The sequence below is a fragment of the Columba livia genome, chromosome 12, assembly GCF_036013475.1.
Source record: "Columba livia isolate bColLiv1 breed racing homer chromosome 12, bColLiv1.pat.W.v2, whole genome shotgun sequence".
Classification (NCBI taxonomy): domain Eukaryota; kingdom Metazoa; phylum Chordata; class Aves; order Columbiformes; family Columbidae; genus Columba; species Columba livia.
Genome location: NC_088613.1, coordinates 9,116,386 through 9,136,353, shown reverse-complemented (window position 1 = coordinate 9,136,353; position 19,968 = coordinate 9,116,386). Strand labels below are relative to the sequence as shown.

Genomic DNA, 19,968 nt, shown 5'->3' with positions numbered 1-19,968 from the left:
AATATGGAAGGACAAGTCTGGCCACCATCGGAAGACAATTGTATGGCATGAAGACAAAAAAGATCAAGTTGTCCCAAAGGAATGCAGTACACAGGCTTTCCAGCATAAGTGCTATTATAGCATTTCCCATACATTTCTAAAAGTAGTTCCATAAAAATTATAAAACAACCATGGAGCTACAGAGCTCTTCTCCTTGGGTCCTTTGCTGAAACCTTTAAGGATCTAACAAACAGGCACCACTGTGACAGGGTTTGCCAGCCAGTGGTGTTGGGATAGTCCTCAGCCCATAGGCTGAGCTGGTCCCAAACAGTACCAGCTTTTAAAGCAGATAACTGGTTATTTGTCAGGGTCACATCTCAGAATATATCCACTTGGAGGAATTTGTGATTTTTGGAGTTTCCCCATTGAGAAAATATAACCAGGATTTTTGAATACAGAAATTAGCAACCAGCACTTGTACTGGCTGGAATAGCACATCCAGATGAGACAGGGCAATACTTTAGTCTAAGCAGATCGCTCTGCAAATCTTTCAAAGTCTTCAGTGAAAGTTTCTTATTCTCTAGAGAGATTATATAAACACATAAATATATATGTATTAACCATGTCGTTTATTTGAGCCAAGAAGAATGGTACTCAACCTAGAGCCAGTCTGATCGAGAGGATAAAGGAACCAAACACATCCTTAACAGCTCTGGAGTCACTCTGAGGACCAAAGTACAGATTTCACAAGGCAAAATTCAGTATATGCTGATCCATCTTTCAAGTGCTTAAAGCCTCATTTTACAGCAGTGAAATCAAGTTCACTCAAATTTTGAAGACCTGAGATCTGCTTCTCCCAACTTCTACTCAGCATTTAAATGAAATTACAATAAAAGATACATTTTGTAGCAGAGTTCATTCAAATGGCATGTTGGAAACCTTTTACAAGATATAAATTATCCATATATACACAGCATACAACACAGAGCTAAAAATACAAAAAAGAAAGTTACATTTGCACTTCTAAATAGAAAATGTTGAGCTAGTGGCAACACTGTTCAAATGCTCAAATCATTGATAAGCCATCAACTGAGCATCAAATTTACCAGCTGCATTAGAAGAATGTTATAAGAAATGATAGCAAAAAGTCTATTTTGGAAGCTTCATAATGAAAGTGAAGTTGAGGAAGGTCAGTTGGTCAGACTCTATATATACACAGTGCAAAAGGGAACTGGGAAACTCATAGTGCTCCAAGCCAGTACATATACAGTATCCCCAAAAGGCCAATTGAATTGCTTCTCATTACCTGCTGTTGAGGAAGGCAAAGCAGGTCAGGGATCAACATTACTCATAAATGAAGCAATGCTGTTCATTGCAGGTTTGAGATAGAAGAGGTTTGTTTCTCAATCAAACCAGATACTGCAACTGAGAAAAATGAGGATGAAAAATGTGGATGATACATATGAGCTCAGCAGCTTCAGACCAGAGAAGTTCAAGCAGGGACAAGAGGACTTTCAGGGTTAGTGGACCAAGCCAGCATTCCTTCCATGTCTTCAACTTTCCTAAAACAGATGTCAGTACAAAAATGCAGACAAGGGTAATTGCTCTGTTTCTTTCCTCTCCAGAAGGAAGAATTAGTGACACAGTCCATTAAATTCTGCTTTCCTCTTTCAGATGATAAACAGGCTCCAGTGAATCCCAGTGGCACATTTACACATTCCCTGATTTACTGTGAGAGGCCTGGGAAATACGTTTGACGCTGCTTTCAATAAAGACCTTCAGGCCATCTAAGCCTTGCAAATAGAGATACTCCAGATACCTGTTCCACTCCTTTCCCTATAAAAACAGAAAGAGCAGTCAGATACCATCCAAAAAGTTCCACAAATATCACCTTCCACAGTTTGACAACATCCATCCTAGTCTGTAAATACCCACAGGTATACAGGGTCACACCCTGTTCCCAAATGCCCAAACTTTTCACTTATGTATTACACATTAACTTGAGCATGACAAATCATGGTCTTTTAATACTGAAGATGCTTATAAATCTCAGTTCTAAAAAGAGCAAAGTCTATTGGAACAACAGTGAAGACGTCAGAAACCAAATGAACATGGATATTGAAGCCCTCCTTCCATCACTCACGACTATTCCTCCAAATCAGGTTTGAAGCACACTGTGGTAGAGGAAAGGAATCCATCTGCCCTGTACTTGCTCAGTGGAGGATCCCTATTCAAAACTATAACAGAGCCACACATCCATCTCAGAAATGCAATATTAAAGTCCATTGATAATAGAAATTCTGCTTCAAGTACACTAAAAACATAACTTTTTCTGCAGCCTGCAGAGAACAAACAAGCAGCCTTGTCCTGATACTGCACTGACTTGTGAAAGAAATATATATAAAAATCTCAGACGACTATCCCCAGATGGCTAGATACGTAACTTCTCAGAGGATGACGTCCTTATGTTTGGCCCTGCTAAAAGATTGAACAAAGTCTACAGTTGGAATTATCCCCTTTCAAAACTTTTATAGAGCATTTATGTGATTGGTTAATATTATCACACCTCATCCTCTTCTACATAGCAACTGAAAATTGCCTGTTTTCACTTCACCAAGATGAGAAATCTTACCTTAATTAAACTGAAGTCAACAGTGGTGTTATCTGGAAAAGCCTTAAGGAGAGGGAATAAAAACAGTATCAAGTTAGATAAAGAGTGTATCCAGAGTTTCTGGGCTTCTGCTTAGTCCCCTCCTAAATCAAGAATTGTAAGTGTGCAAAGAAATCCAAAGATTTTTAATCATGCTTCAGAACAGGTGTCCAGCATCATACTGTGTCTCCAAATAGCAAGGTGAAGACCCTCTTGCCCTGTGCTGCAGCATTATTGAATAGCAACAGAATATTTATATGTATCTTTAACCATTGTCTCTCTACAGTGTAATAAGCTACCCCTTCAAAACATTAGATTATTCCCAACAATGAGAAAGAACGAGAGAACTTACTGATTTTTAGATTATTTCTTGTGTTCTGAGGGCACTGCAGAGCAGTGCCCTCTGCTGCTAAGCACTGAAGTGTTTAGGAAAAATGGCACTGCACCTAAGTATTTTTTCCTGTGTTTTAAAATATCTGTGATAGCTGCTAAGCAAAATCTCTTTCTTGGTTCAGTTCTCCACCAGAAGCTTGTTCGTTTTGCTTGCTTGTGGGGTTTTTTGTTTGATTTGTTTTGTTTTGAACTAATCCTGCCACAACAGTAAAAAGACCAAAGAAAATAAGTGGTATTTAACAAAAATAAAATAGCTTCCTCTGGCAAAGACTTGGGTTTAATCAGCAGTAAGACACATAGATTCAGCACACCAACTACATAAACAAAAGCAAATTTGTGAAGTGTTCCTAACCAGCATTCTTTGCTTCAACTTTAACCTCAGGTTTCCCTTGCTTCACTCCAGGAGCCACACTGACACACGCCCTCAGTCTGCCAGCATCCCTCACAACAAAACGGCATCTTTGCGCACACCTTGGATAGCTACAAAACGCAATTTCTCAGAGCAGCATGCACCTCTTGGAACAATAACTCTGACAAGCTGCTCCTTCCACTATTCAGTAGCTGCATTGAACCCGATAGCGCCTGGAATTCAAGACAACTACTAGTTGAATATGTGTCAGACGATACAAGACAGCACCATATCTTCTGTACTTGAAGTAGCTACTTGTATTTCTTTTTAATGAGCCATTCTCAAAAGCTACTGCTAGAAGTTCTACTGTGCACACACTATGTATTCCTAGACTTCTTGGAGTTTTAATGTTTAGGTCACACTCCATATGTTGTGGGGCAGGATGCACTATTGGGAAGCTTCTAATGAAATGAATCACTGATTCAGTATTTACCTATTTTAGTTCTATCCTCAAAACAATCATAAGCACAAATTCACATCTGAAACTGTTACCCTCATGCTTTCATACCAAGCAAACAAAGACTATTCAAATTGTGCCACTGATCTGACACAACCACAGAATGCCATACCAGCTGTGGAAAGCTCACTTGACTCTACCAGTCAGCCAGTGCATCGAGAAACACTTCTCAGAAGAAACCATCAAGACAGAACATCTGGTGCGGTCAAAGGTCCAAAAGTTGGCATACACCATTACCTGCTGCAGGTAGAAAAAAGCATAGCTCATCAAGGCTGGGTGGCAGACAATGTTAAAGCTGTTTTTGAAATCCGGCACTTCGGTTTTCTTCAGCAGTTCGTCATCCATAGCAATACCTTGAGGGTGAATATCCTTCTGGAATACATTGGATGTCCACAGACAACCCACCATTGCTGTTAGGTACTTGTTGTACTCTTGATATGTCTGATTACTGAACTTGAACTGCAGTATTTTCTGAGGGACAAGAAAAAACAAAAATCAATAAATAGCATCAAAGCAGGCATGTGTTCCCTCCAGTCCTTAAAAGAATGCTAACAGAACACCTCCACTCCATTCAACCCTGCTCCTTGCTAAGGGCTGTTCTGGCACCTGGCAAATTTGCCCACAATACCTTTTTACTCAGCTCATTTTCTTTGGCAGTCACCAAGTTGGTTCGATACCTGAAAAAAGAAAAAGGAGAAATTTAGGTACCCGTAAATTTTTACCACCTACCAGCATTGAAAAAAGCTTGTGGGATATATTAAGAAAGCTTATTCCTCCACGAGAGAAATCAAACTTTACTGGTAAAAAAGAAAGACATGAAAAAGAATTGAAAGGGATTTTATCACTTGGCATAGACCCACCCTTTACAAGCACAGTAGCAAGATAATAATTTGAGAGACAAATATTATTGGGTAAGACATGACTGATTTGCCTGGGACAGTCACCTTCATAAAGGCAATACACATCAATTGACACAGAGCCTTAAAAATCAGCAGAAAAAGTGTATTTTCATTCACTAAGCAGGGAAACAGAACCCACTGGAAGTAATGCAACTTGACAGTTGTTCTATATAATAAGCACAAGCTTCTCTTATTTCCCAGCAACCGTCCTGTTGTGTTAATTACCCTGCAGACTCCTTAGAGAAAAAGCCACATGGAGAGCCCTGAACCAGCTGTCAGCACTTGGCTACTCTCCTTCTCAAGATGCAACCACTGGAATTAACAAGGCCAAGAACAGCGGCCACGTTGGTGGGATCTGCAGAGAGCTGAACGGTGCTGTCTTTGGACCTGCAGGCAGCACAAAGCAGTCCCAAATTCCCAGAGTCTGGAGGTGGCAGAAGCATTTTCTACTCAGCGCATTACAGAATTTGTAAGGAAAAGTTCAAGCTTAGTGGTCAAAGCACAGGAGTAAAAAAATTGTATAGTTAATTACTAGTGAATCCAGCTGGCTGATTTAAGTTCCCAAAACAATATCAGAAGTCCTCCTTTCCCATATCAAAGATATGGAAATAATACCAGGAAAGAGGTCAGAATCCTGTTATTTTGGATAACAGAATGAAAAAAGAGGATAGGAACTACAGCTATAAAATCCTGTATCATGAAACCCAGGCACAACTGAAACTTTCACCTTTACCTCATGTGGCAAGAAAAGACATTTCACACCAAAGTAATTTCATTTCTAAAAGACTGGAAGAGAAGACAAGGAGTCCCTACAGCCCACACCATTTGTAATACCTGTGCATAATGTAGCAGAGCTGATTCAAGTTGACAGAATCCATGCCGAGAAGCACTGCATAGAAAACTCTAGGAGGAGGCATTATCAACAAAGGCAGATCATACCTCAGATACATGTCACACACCTGCAAGAATGAAGCAAATCCAGGCAGATTATTCCTGCTATTAACAAACCCCAATGTGTCCAAGAGCAAAAGAGCATGACACTGCATTCCAGCCAGCTCCACCAGCTTCACCTAGGAGTGAAGGCCGGCATGGAGCAATTTTGTTCGTTTTCTTCTCAGTATGAGACATCAATTCATATCTCAGTCTTTGATTCAACCTTTTAGATATTCCATATGTTTAGACACAGTTACTTGCTGAGTCAAATCTACCTAGATCCCTATAAAAAAAAGCAGCAGCCATTTTTTTCTGACCTTTCAGATCATTCTGATGTATGTAGCTGGGATTGCACCAGACTTAACCTGAATTTAGACTTAAACTGAATTTAAGATTCAGTTTCAAGAGGGACATTTTAAAGTTTCTGCAGATTTAACAAGATCCTTCGATATAATGACAGTCTTAACATATGGAGAAATAATTAAAAGCAATATTGCTGCAACTTAGCACACTACTGTCCTCTACAGCTTAGCCACAGTTAGATATTCCCAATGGTATGCTCCTTGGGAAGGTATGCACGACTCTCAGAAGAGTAGTGATCTAAAAATATGCATATCTAGTTACTACAGCTCAGATCATAAACAATTTGACAACAATTGTTTTAGGACTCCTTTGCCTGATCTCATAACAGACTTTTCACTGAAGATTGTTTGCCAGACCTTCACCTTTCCTCTGGTTCTCAGTACAGCTATATCATGTAAGGTATAGGCAGGTATTTGCATGTAACTGAATTACTGATATCTTCAGAAGTCTAGTCTCTACACTTACTATCTCAACTGCATGATTTTAGAAAACTCTAGAGTTCCGAATATATAAACTTCAAGAAAAAAATTCAAGTCCTAGTTGTCTGCTAGAGCACCAATAATCATACAAAGGGTGCATGATTCTCTGCATATTCCCATAAAATTAGCATTTACTTACTTTAAACACACCATCTCATGTAAATGTTGTTGCCTATTAGTTTTGTGCATTTTTAATGGACATTTTAATTACAAGCAGATATCAGAACTATCATTGTTTTCTCAACTCTTTACAATTTTATCCAAATTGTAGGAGCAAAACCAGCATGGCTGGTGTTCACGTGGCAGTAAGCACATCTACAGCACTTAAGCTTATTTGATGCCATTTAGTTTGTCTACAGGACAAACTGAGGAAAAAAAAAGTCAGTTTAGGGCAACATTTAAGGATATGTTTTTTTACAATTTAACTGAACATTGTTCTTTTCTATAAATTTGCATTAAAAAAGCATGTTACACTATATTGTCACTTCCCCTTCCACAGATCACCTCTGACTTATGAGCAACCACTTTCTAGCAGCATATTTAGTTCTGCCTCTGGATGCAATAGCAGCAGCTATCACCTGTAGATCTACCAAGTATTTAGAACATTCTTGCATTTAATCAAAGTTCTGTAAACTATAATAAGGAACGTGTTTTCATGCTCTACCTTAAAAAATGCAGACTGCCTTAGAGTACTGCAATATTGAAAGGCAAAATAAATGGGATACGTACAGTCTCATAGAAATCCAGGATAAAGTGCAGCAAGAAAGTATGATTGCTTTCCAAACGCAATGCAACAGTAGAGATCCATCCAACAAAGTGGATCAGTTCAGCAATCGTGTTCACTAGTCCAGAAAGAGTGGTATTCCTGCAGCAACAACACAGCACAACATTAGTATATACACCTCTTTGCACATGGCAAAAAGGAAGAGTTGTAAAAAAGAAACTGAAGTTTATCCTTCTGCCCCACTAAGCACTCAGCAACATGCACTTGTTCTTCAACATACCCAGTAACATATTGTTACCAACATGATTATGAGCATGACCCAGCTGTCATTGTTATAAGGGTTTTGACTTCAGGACATTTCAATTTTCAGTGTCAACAGAAATACTTTCTAAAGAAAGAGGAAGAACTAACAAAAGAGGAAGAACACAATTGACGAGGTAGCTTACAATATAGCAGAAACATTACAGCATTATTAACCTTTGTCTTCATGCTGGGTAATAGGGCTAGAATATATGTCTGAATACACTAGGGAGCGATGCACAAAACACTGTATTGCATTTATTTTAGACAAACTTACGAAGAATGGACTTCAGAATCAGACTCTGAATCCAGACGAGTCACCTGACAATTCAACCAGTTCTGCAACAGCTCTTTCAGGCTCTCAAGAACACTGCACTGCAAGAGGCAAAACAAAAACAGGTTAATGACAATTTACATAGGTGAATAATAGTGAACAAAAAATGGTATGAGAATTGATGTACACAAGGAAAGATATCAAGAGTTTCTCAGGACCACAAGGAGCAGTGAGACAATTGCTCATCCCCTTGAAGTGAATGTGTTGCATAGTATTTGAAACTCAAATTCTCCAGGAAAAACAGAGTTAAAATTGAAAAAACCAAACTCATTTTATTTCCAGTGCCTCAGTTTAATTCCAGTCAAAAAAGAAGAAGTCTTACAAGCACTCAGATTTCCAAATAAGCTATGTCTCAGGTATATACTTCACCCTTATTTGAATCCAGACTTCCCCAAATAAAATCCCCTATACAGTCACTCAGACTGCTACACCTGACTCAAGTGCAGACAGCAATATCAAACAGGCACTGTACTCACTAAATTTACCTTAAAGTAAAGGGACGATGTGAAAAAGAGCTGTGCCAGGGGATTGTAGAGATGTGACTTTATTTCTGAAACAAATGAGAAAGCAGTATGACAGCTGTGCAAAAATTCTGGTTCCCAAGATCAGACACTGTCCAGCCTCACCCAAAGGATCTGCAAGACATACCGGAGGAGCTGCGGAGGGGAATCCAACTCACAAACCTGAGGATTTGTGATCGGCAGCAGAAGCCATCCCAGAGAGGAAGGCTCTTATACAGAAACTCTTCACAAGAAGAAAATCCCTCCTGCAAAGCAGAAGAAGAATTTTCAAAAACTTACATGCCTGCACCCTGGTATGCTCATTCCACCATGGAGAAAGAGGCTTACACCTCCCTCCAGCCACACAATTCATCAGGACATTCAAGTTATCCTTCTCAATATCAGCCTCAAATTATCTCTCTTGCAGAAAACAAGGCCATCTCCAGAATATTAACTCACTATATGAATATGTGTTTTTATTACTTGAGACACTGTCACTTCCCAGAGGTACTACAGGAAACAGGTAAGTCACAAAAGTACTTTAAAGGGAAGACTTGGTGAAACCCTCAGCTTCCACAAAACAGGCACTTACCTGTAAGAAGCACTCTGTCTCGTAGACAGTTTCCAGGAAATTCTTAAATTCTTCTTCATATTGACTGTTATCAACCACACACCAGGTACATTCTAAACAGGGGAGAATACTGTATTTGAATACAATCACAGCAAGAAGAAACACAATTGGAAACAAATTTCAGTTCTCCTCCAGTAGTTATTTTAACACTATGTGATTATCACTACAAATATGAATAGCAAAGTACTGTTATTGAAAGGTGAAAAACCTCAGACATCCTTTACCTCCCCCTACCATGTCAGGTAATACTAAATTCCTACCTTGCTGAAGAGTCTGCTCCATCCAATAGTAGAGCCTTAGGTTAACTGATTCATCTTTGAAGCAATTCATGTAATGAAGCAATAAAGGGTTTGTTAGCACTGAACCCATCTGGGAAGGAAACTGAAAGAGAAATCAAGAAAAAGTTATTCAGTATTTACATCGGCAAATTGCCAGAGAATCTGTCAGAGTTGTCCAAGCCTTTTACTGGCAATAAGACCATCTCCAGGACTCATTTGTCACCCTCAGGTAGGACTAGATGCTCTGTCAAAACTAGGTAGGCCCACACACTATCCACATACCAACAAGGCACAGAGGAATGCCCTTTGTCCTCTCAAAACACATTCAGTGAGCTTACCAAGACGTTCCTGAAACTCACCTCTAGACGGTGGATATTTTGTAGGAGCTGAGAAAAAGTCTGCAGCTGCTCCACTGGAAAAGACTCATTTGTACTGTGCAAATCAATACATTTCTTTTCCCTGTCCTCTTCAAAATTAATTTTGTTTCTACTGCTTGCAGGTATGCTTATCTGGGTATTCCATTTCTGTCAAAAAGAAACACAAATGAACAGCAATGACTGTGTTCCCAGGACAATCAAATGCACTTGTGATCAGTGTTCCTTAAAGACCCTGTTTTGCAAAAAAAACATGTCCAGGTGTTCATTACAATGGGAATGTTGCATTTCTATATAGCTATTCCCCTCTTCTCATTGCCAAAATAAAGTCTGACTTCCATTATTTGCCAATATTCATCATAAAAACAGCTGCCTGATGCCCTCTCAGGTCTCTCTTTGGCCCATAACCTACCCTTTTTTGTGACTGAGGCTGGGCTGTGCCTAAAAACAGTGGCCGGGCCACTTGAGTGTTTTCCTGGTTTCTTTGCCTTACTGTGTTGATTGCTGCTTTCCATGGGCCTTCTGGATCCCTGAAGTAAGCCTGAAAAAGAAAACCAAAACACAAATTGGACATCTATCAAAGAAGTCAAACTAAGACAAAGCAATGGAAAGATCCTTTTCTATCCCGATAAATGTCACCACTGTGATGTATATACGCTCAACTCTGCTTGACAGACCAAGAGGCTGGGTTTTCACGCACAGAACTCTCATTAAAAGGTAATGAACCCAAGGAGTAGCTATAGTTCAACAGTTATGCTTTTATTTCCTTCCGAAATGCTCTCTTTTCCAAAGAGATCTCCAACACTTCTGATTTCTAATCCTCATTCAGATTTATCTTCAACTCACAGATTAAATCTCAAGTATACATTAAAATAAAACATGACCAAGGTAGGCTTATGCAAGTTATTTGGAAAGCTTCCCAAATTCAGCACCAGTGATATCTGCCAAACAGAACAAATTCAATGAGTAATTGAATTCTCAAGGTAGATACTACAGCTAAAAAAAAAAAACTGGAAAAATGACCCCAACACCTTTTCAGTTCCAGTCAGGCTTTAAATTCTAATCAAGTGCCAAACCATTACAAAAGTATTCAGATTGGTTTGGGCCTAGGTAACCAAGCTTTTATCATACATGTTAAGACAGCATGTTCATAAAAACAATTGAAGATGTATTTGTGTTTTAGTTGCTAACTATTTACTTCCCTTCTGTGCATGCCAAAAAACGTAAATTCTCCGAGAGATGACTGTGCAGCATGGTGAAAAATATAAATTTATAGAGCAAGGTAAGGACACAGCCAGATTGAAATAAAGCCATTTTTCTTTTATAGAAACACAGCTTTCCTACATAGAAATTAAATGTCTCTAGATTAAATATCTTCTAAAAAAAAAACCAAAATAAAACAAAAACAACACACACACACCTAAGTCTACCCCACTGAAGTATAAAAAGAAAATGTGTTGCAGAATATAGGTCTGGCCTGCTATTTTCTGTTATGCATTCAGCTTCTGCTGCATATATCACTGGGTCAAAGGGCTAAACATACTCATAGGCCTCTCCAAAAGTGGAGTAATATTTTTGCTGTTGCCTCAAGTCTCTGACAAATCGGCTTACCGCATTTTTCCCCATTATTTTTTCTCTTTCCCATGACAGACTTTCCAAGTTACTGACTTCCATTGTTATTTGTTCTTGAGAAAGTCGGCAATTTGGACAATGCTTTGTACAAACAAGATAGTTTGTTTATTGAAGAACTTAACAATACATCAAACAAGTTAAAACCAGTAAGAACATCAAAAAAAGAGGATTAAAGTAATCCTCATAAGGATAAAGGTAGATGCCATTCCACTCAAAATCATCTCATTGTGCTGAACAGGACACAAAACGCAAGGCAATGAATCCTCATCTAAACCTGATTTTACTCAGTGAAAAGAAGAAATAGACTTAATCTTCACCACTAAATCATGCTATAGCTTAAATGGAAAGCTCAGTACAAATACTGTAATAAGTACTGGTTCCAGAGAGATTAAATCCATTTCTTACCTTCATTTTCCTGGGAAGGGTTATGGTCACCAGCTCAGGACAAAAGAGTTTGTAAAGTGATAGCAGAGCCTGCAGATAAGGCTGTGTTCCCTGTCAAATAGCAGAACAAGAGGAAAAACATGGGGAGGATATTTTTAATATAGAAACTGAATACAATATTCTAAAAGCAAAAATACCCCAGTGCTTATTAAAAGCTTTCCAAATCTGCCTATGAGTAAGTAAACATAGATGAACAACAGAAAATGACAGAAAGAGCAGAAACTGTGAATGAAATAACATAGAAAGGGGATTGAAGAATGAACCTTCTGCAGTTTAACTAATAAAAAGGAACTTAACTATCAAAACTATGGAAATAGTCTTACGCTATCCAGTTGCTCCAAAGACATAATAGCTAGCTTTTTCTTACAAAAAAAGAATAGATCCAGTACATTCTTATATTTCTCAATCATTTTTGATACTACTTGAAAAAGGAAGATGAAGGGAAAAATCAATGGTTACAGATAAATGAAGCAGCCCCTTGCTTCAGAGATTTTACCACATGTAGCCATTAACTATATAGCTCTATGCGTGTCATTGCACATGCTCACAAAACACAAATGAAAATTAGGGATGGGCATGGAAGACAGACAAGTCCTGATGCTACAACCTACAGTTCCAAGTCTAACCCTGTCCTGAGACACTAGCCACTCTTCTCCATTAGAGACATTAATCTCACAAGCTACAAGATTTGAAATAAACTCACCATTTTTGCTTGGAGGTCAAGCAGCCTCCTAACCCGAAAAGGTTTTACTGGAAATGCAATCAAGAACAAAGGATTTTAAAACCACTGTATCAGATATTTATGCAAAAAATGTAATATGACTTTTGTTATAGAAAAGTCATGGCAAAGCAAGCAGGACCAACCAGGTTTATTTCTAGGTTAATAGGTTTCCAATTCAGAAAGCGTTACATAAATCAGGCTGAACTACCACCCATGCCTCCTTGCCATAAAGCAATTGGTTTGTCACAGAATATAAACCAAAATGGTATCCTGTCTCTTACAATTGGATAGACTCACCATTTTCTTTCCTGGTCAGCAGGTAGAGCAGATGGCAGACAAAGGGGCACTGCAAAGAAAAGGCAGCAATAAACTGTCCTGCTGGTGCAGATGAAAATCAGGATACCCTAAAAGCAACACCTAGGCTTCACAAGCCGATATGGTTCCATTCAGTTGGCTGCCTTAAGTCATCACTGCATCCCTACCAGGGCAGAGCAGACCTTTCTTCTCTTAGCAAGTAGCATGTTTTTTTTACATATCACATATGTCAATTTTATTTAGAAACATCTGCACTATGAGCAGTCCCTATAATAATTCAAGCTAATCACTGAGCCTGGATCTTGTTTCCTGGAACACGGTATTTCAGGAGTCAGCAGTGAATGCACAATTACATTTTCAAAAAGAAAGGCACCTTTGAATCAAAATAATTTATTACATTAGAGCTTCTAACTACAGTTGAAGCTGTAAGGAAATCAGTTTCACATCAACTCTGGTGCACTTTCCAATTGGTCCATCACACCTGAAAATGCTATGAAACAGTAAGAACTTAAATCTGGTTTTAAGAAAAGATTATAACTAAAGTTGACTTAAAACCATTAAAAACTTTGCAAGAAATATAACTCAGAACTTCAGAAACTTTTAAAGTAAACCACAAAATATGCTAAATTGAAAGATATCAACAATTTCATATTTGTCTAACATGACTGCTGAGATCACATTAATATGAACTGAGTCAAACACCTCAGCATTCTAGCACCTGAATTTTACAGTTGCTGTATAGCAGATATCTCCTGATTGCGTGTTCTCATTTAAACTACATTTCAAATCAATTAAGTAGAACAACACTTAGTTTCTTACCATTAAATAAACATTGCTCTAAAAGGTTTTTTACTTTTTGCCCAAGGTATGCAAGTCACTTTTTCCCAGGAGCAGGAGACTTCAGCTGCTGATGTTTGACATCAAAGGCAATCCCAGAGACCGCAGCATCATTGTTACTCTTGGGAATTTAGACAGAATATCCTACTGCTCTGTCATGCAGAATAGTAATTCCTTGAAACGTGCTTGACAAACCAGACCACAGCACTGAAACTAAAATAATCCTACAGTACTTCACAGTTTCTGAATCTAAACTATGCAAAAAAAATGCAAAATGAAGAAAAAATTTCAGCCATTAGAAAATGCTATCTAACCAACAGCCGCTCCAGACTAATTATAGCATTAATGTGCATACTACTAACGAACATTCAAGTTTATTTTGTCAATTCCATGTATTCTTCGGCTCTCCTTACCATCTTCTCTTCTTGGAGGAAGGAAAAGAAGAAACCATAGAGGGCATTAAGTTGTTCCTTGTGATCAATGAAGTCAAACACTGTGATCAGCCATTTTAAAAAAAGCAGCTGAAAATAAGAAAAATAGTCAAATTACATTAAGTGATGGGCAAAAGCTAAGACCAGTTGCTAGCCAGTTTGAGAATTATTAAGGATACATCTCACTCTCAAGGACAAGCAGATAGCTACAGATGAACAGTACAGGGGTAATTCAGCTGTGGAAGAAAGCCTGCTAGGAGCACCAACTGCCACATCAGAATGGAAAAAGCAACTCAGCTCTGAATATGTGCTAATCCTCATATGTGATCTGAGGGCCCCTCATGACAAGACAGACCTTGAGGTGCTGGAGAGAGTTCAGAGAAAGGCAGCAAGGCTGGTGAGGGGCCTGGAGCACAGTCTGATGAGAAGCAGCTGAGGGACCTGGGGCTGTTTAGTGGAAACCTTATCACTGCCTAGAACTACCTGAAAGAAGGTTGTAGTGAGGTGGGGGTTGGTCTCTTTTCCCAAGTAAGAAGCAATAGGACAAGAGGAAATGGCCTCAAGTTGCATCAGGGGAGGTTCAGATTGGATGTCAGGAAAAGTTTCTTCACCAAAAGGATTACCAATTAGTGGAACAGGCTGCCCAGGGAAGTAGTTGAGTCACCATCCACAGAGGTGTTTAAAAGAGACAGACATAGTGCTCTGGGACATGGTCCTAGAACCAGTATCAGGCTGCAGGCAGGAGAACAGGCAGGGTCCTCCTCAGACACCAGCCATGGACCAAGAGAGTCCAAGACCCTCATGATCTCCCAGCTTTAAACTGTGCACGATAAGGAATACCTTGCTCGGCAATTTGGATCACCAGTTCTGTCTGCATGTCCCTGCAAGTACAACCCTTTTACAACCCCTCACTTATTGGACATAAGAGGTCTGTCAGTGACCTTGGCTACTATAGCAACAAAATGTAAAGCTGGGCCTTTTCTGCATTCCATTCCTACTGATAGCTCAGCAAAAATGTAAACAGCAGGTGTTGTCGACTCCGGAGCAAACATTGTTTGAAAAACATGCAGCCAATTTCAGAAAAACGCAATTAATTAGAAGAACTCAGCTAAAAGGAAAATTCACTAAAAGAGACTTGATCCTGTTTTAACCAAAACTAGAGCACTACTGTAAACATGTACTAAGTTACCTGGACATTGCCTGAGCATTTGCTGACACAAAGCCAAGATACAGATGAAACCACAGAATCTTCTGGTACTACTGAGGCTGGAATCAGACTCCTCAGTATACGAGTATTCACTGCATCACCTAAAACCCAAACAATTTAAAATAAGATGGTGCTCATGTACCAGGTTCTTTGAAATGGTTTTGCAGCTTAGGTCAAAATCCCCTCTAGACAAGATTATTCAGAGCTTCATTGCTTAAAGTAACAGTGCACAAGAATCTAGTAGGGACTTACATATACCTCAAAAAGTTATGAGAATTTTTTTTTCCAGCTTAAAGAGAAAAAATGGAAAATCGAGTATTTTAATACCAAAACAGCCTTTAGACTCTTGGCAAGACAATCAAAAGTCACACAAATTTCTGGCAATATTAAACAACCAGTTCCGTCAGCAAAAGAGTATATGACTGTCAGCCAAATATCAGCAGATTACTGTTCTGAAGATAAGCTAAGTAATTTTAAATCAAGAAAAGTACTAAACTACTTGCATAATGCAGAAAGAATCCCATGTGCACCTCTTGGATTGGAGCAAGGGGTTTTTTTCATTGAATATTTCATTATTTAGAAGAATAAATGGTGGCCACTTTCTAAGAAAGTGGCATGAAGGTAGCATTAACACTGCTGAATTGACTGTTAGGATGATAGCAAAACTTTCTAAAGTTAAAATAATATGTCAGTTTGTTCAATTATTTTGATCTTGGGGAAAAGAAACCTACACAAACAGTTACAACAAGGAAAAGACAATGGTTGCTAAGGACACACTTTAAGCCTTTCAGAGACCTGCAATTACAAAGGCAATAAGCTTTTCAAAAGGCAATTGTAAGAAGACATAATATTTTTCTGGATATGACTCCCCTGTAGCAAGAACTGAGATTATTTTTATCACGAACTCAGAAATTACATTGAAGCATGCCAGAAATATTGACTTTATGATAAAGTACTTAACAAAACAGTCGCCATAAATACGTTATCTCAAGCAGGTTTGATTAGAGGGGAAAGAGACGTTCACAGAAGACACACAAGTAAGTATATTAACATTTTACCAAATTTGCCACTGAGTGCCACATCTAGCAACACATTAAATCCTTCAGGGGGTAATCCTCTTTGTAGGGCAACACTTTCCACAGCAGTCAAGTGTTTCTGCAGAATACTATTTTTCAGTGAAACACGGTCTTGAACTGGGGAAAAAAAAAAAATATGATAAACACAAGGATGAAACAATTTCTCAACTCAAAATGAACTATTTTAAAGTTCTCTGAACTGTCTCAACGTATATTCCTTTTTGTTTGGTTCTTTACATAGTCATATAAAGGGGAAAACATTTTCAGACATTCAAGAAATATTACAAAGCTCAGGCATTAGAGAGGGAAAACAGAAGGTTTTTAAAATATTGTTATTAAGAACTTTGTTATTATCTCTTTGATCCTATGTAGCTAACCTTAAAGCTGTTCTTACCTTCTTCAAAGTAGCGGAAAGCCTCCTCAAGGGAGTCTTGCTCGTTGTCATCTTTCTGATCATTAGGAGGTTGATGATCCAGGACACTGTTTTCAGGGTCAGTTCTCCCTTTTTTTCGCCATGCAGACATATCAGTTTGATTTGTATCACGAAATTGCAGAGGCCGCTTTGAGGTCTTGGAACTCTGACTTTGCTCCATCTTTTCAGACTCCCATTGGAGACAGGAGAATTTTACTCATTTGTCATGTGGGTTCCAACCCTTCACTATTGAGAGGCAAGAAAATAGGTCAACCTCCAACACCTGAAGAACATCAGAGATGGCTGCCACAAGTAAAGAAAAAATTATTATCCTAACAGATTTTAGAGGGATCCCACATAAAGTAATTTCAGAGGAAATCATTTGGAGCCACCTGCACCCAAAAAGGTCAAACAATGTACTCGGAAGATGCACAGACAGAGTATAGAAACTCCATCCTTTCTTCCAGTAAAAAATGGAAGAAAAAATTCCCAAGTAAAAATTATCAAACTCTTTTCAATTTAAAAGTTACCTGATAAAATTTTATATAGTATTTTGATCCAAAAATTAACTTAAGCCAAAAGTTAGCAAAACACAATCAACAATTTTCTTCTGAGTTTATTTTATGCATTATCAGTTTCAGTACTTGTATTGTGTATGCCAATGTAATCAGTCAGCAGGTCATGATTTCCTGAAAGGTAACACACAGATTTTTTTAAAGGATCATAACAACACTTATCTTCTCATTAAAAAAAAGTTCTTCTGCAGCCTCTCTAGCTAGCAGCTAGGACCAAAAAAAAAAAAGTCATTTCGGTAAACTTCCAAATGAAGCGCAAGAGCTACCAACACTGAAAAAGTGCCAATCTCTGCGTGAAATACAACCATGAAAAGTGACGTTTTCTCCTCAATATGCTGGAGAGATCAAACTTCTACCCACATAACATGAAACTTTGTGACAACTTTCTCGATTTGGTAGCATATGTATGCATGTCCCTGGATCGCTGCAACCTATCTTTTGTTCCTCCTCTTTCCTGATGCACTAAACCAGAATGAATTTCAATTCATACCCTCTCTTCAGCTCCCATTTCCTAAATATGTTAGAATCATCTTTATTCTCCTGCATCTTTGTTTGTCACTAACCTCTCTGTGCAGCACACCAAGAACACGTCTCTGGCTCACCCTGTCAAGACTTCTGAAGCACACACTGATGTTCTCACACAGGGCATTCACAAGCGGAATCTACTGACTGCAGGTGAAATGCTCCTCCTCAGCATTAAAGGGCAACACAAGCACATCAGAACTCCCACATAGATGTGTTGCATGCCCATGACTAAGAATAACTGAGATGCTTCAAAACAGTGAAAATTCCTTACAGTGATTATAGATTGACATTTTCTTTGTCTTGCAGGCTTCTACCAGAAAGGTAGAGACCTTAAAGCAGAACTAACAGGCTGGAACGCGAGCCCAGCCCTGTCCAGCTCTTCAGCACCAGACGCTTCCACACGGGTATTCGGCACGGACGTGCCTTTCCCTCCTCCCCACCCTTCTCCCTCCAGTGCCCCACAGCGGCCCCGCCGGACACCCCCGCGGAGCTCTGTGGAGGTGACGTGCGCGGCCCTGAAGAGACAGGGAGAGCCGAAGCCTTCCCGGCCCAGCCCCACCGCCACCCCAGGAGCGGCAGCAAGGGCCACTCTCTCCACGGAGAAGCCGCCCCGGGGGTGCCCCCAGCCGCGGGTCCCGCCGCAGTTACCTCCTCACACAGGGGACACCTCCAACCGCCGCGCAATTCAAACCTCCGCGCCACTTCCTGCGCCTGCGCACTTAAGGGCTAGGCGGGGCTGCGACGGCCAATGGGCGCGTTCCTCGGCCGCCAGCATCATCTCCTCTGGCGCATGCGTAGAGCCACGTACTGAGGGCAGGGGCGGCGGTACTTCCGCCCTGTCCTGGGCGATCTTGAGCATGCGCGGTCTGCCCGGCGGCGGCGCCTGCGCAGTGGTGACGGAGTCTATGCGGAGATGGGGCCGGGCTGGGGGGGGGCGCTAGAAGGTGTCTGCCATGACAGGGACTGGGTGGTGCTGAGGGGAATGCGATTATGGGCTTGGAGATAAAGACACAAAAGTGCGGGGTGGTGGGGAACATACGAAGAGTAAATTAGCATCGTGCTTTTACAAAAGGACTAAATCGGTTCTTGGCGCCTTATGACCTCTAGCAAGCAAAGAGGACTGGTAGCTTCCAAAAATAGTTTGCTAATGCTGGGGGGCGAAGATGGAGGTCAACCCAATATAGATAAATACAGAATTCTTGTTACTGGGCTCCGAGAGGAGTCTTGTCTTCCTCCGTAATAAAGACCATGTAGTCACTACTGCAGATCGGTAATTTACATTGTTGCAAATGGGAAAAGGGGACGTTTCTCAGAACTCACAGCGTGAAGCTTTTGCAGGGATAAGCTTTGCTATGCAGAGCATTTTACATTCATTATTAAGGCGTCCATACGCGATTGGGTAAAGAACGTTACAAAGAACAGACACTAGTTTCCAAAGGTTTACTGAGTCAGGCGTGCACAGGAGGCCCAAAGGCTGCAGTTCAGCTGTGAGCACCTCGTGTAGGAACACCTGTCACGGTGTGACTTCGAGTTGGCGGTATTTTAATTTGGTTTTGAATTGAAAAGTGATTAATAACTCCAGTCAGAGGTGTCTTTCAGGAGGTACAGTAAATCCCATATACATTTGGGATGACCTGGAGGTAGTCTGTGAAGATGAGAGATCGTCTAACAAAGGTGGCTGGTCAGTAATTTCCTTTGTTCGGGGTGCACATCTGATAAGGGATAATTACTCACTCTTTGGGGCTCTAGGAGGAGGATTTTTCAGCATATATATTTTCAAGACTACATCTGTTTCAGCAGCAAACTCGTCATAAGAAAACTGGATATACTGCATGTGAACATCCATCATCAATTTTATAGAAATGTAATACTGATATTTTACTGGAGTTTTAATATCTTTTCTTGCTGCCACGTTGTACAGAAGTGGAAATTTATATGAGACTGTTTCACGAAAATGTTCAAACATCTCTTTTAAATTCCTGTGGTTATTAATTTATAGCCCAGTAGTGTTCAGATGGCTCCCATCCTGCATCACTTTGTATTTGAAATTCCCCTGATGTGAGTCTACCCATTTTAGATGCAGTGTGTGA

At 39.8% G+C, this 19,968-nt stretch overlaps 1 protein-coding gene across 2 annotated transcripts; it reads right to left on the bottom strand.

Annotated features, from left to right (window-relative positions):
• Window positions 1-590: 590 nt before the first annotated feature.
• CENPI (centromere protein I) lies at window positions 591-18,684 on the bottom strand. Of its 2 annotated transcripts, none has more exons than XM_021284959.2 (21): window positions 18,527-18,684; window positions 16,761-17,024; window positions 16,349-16,483; window positions 15,273-15,391; window positions 14,066-14,173; window positions 12,798-12,846; window positions 12,483-12,529; window positions 11,741-11,830; window positions 10,116-10,244; window positions 9,689-9,853; window positions 9,312-9,432; window positions 9,013-9,104; window positions 8,569-8,686; window positions 8,406-8,470; window positions 7,864-7,961; window positions 7,292-7,427; window positions 5,622-5,746; window positions 4,517-4,565; window positions 4,126-4,359; window positions 2,612-2,653; window positions 591-1,815 (listed from the first exon to the last, which is right to left on the bottom strand). In XM_021284959.2, exons 2-21 carry the CDS (start codon window positions 16,957-16,959, stop codon window positions 1,690-1,692), a joined length of 2,247 nt encoding a protein of 748 aa, XP_021140634.2. In that variant the 5' UTR covers window positions 16,960-17,024; window positions 18,527-18,684; the 3' UTR covers window positions 591-1,689. The 2 variants fall into 2 exon arrangements, with proteins under 2 accessions (XP_021140634.2, XP_064933847.1); XM_065077775.1 differs by having other exon boundaries at window positions 16,761-17,081; window positions 18,527-18,599.
• Between the last annotated feature and the right edge of the window lie 1,284 nt (window positions 18,685-19,968).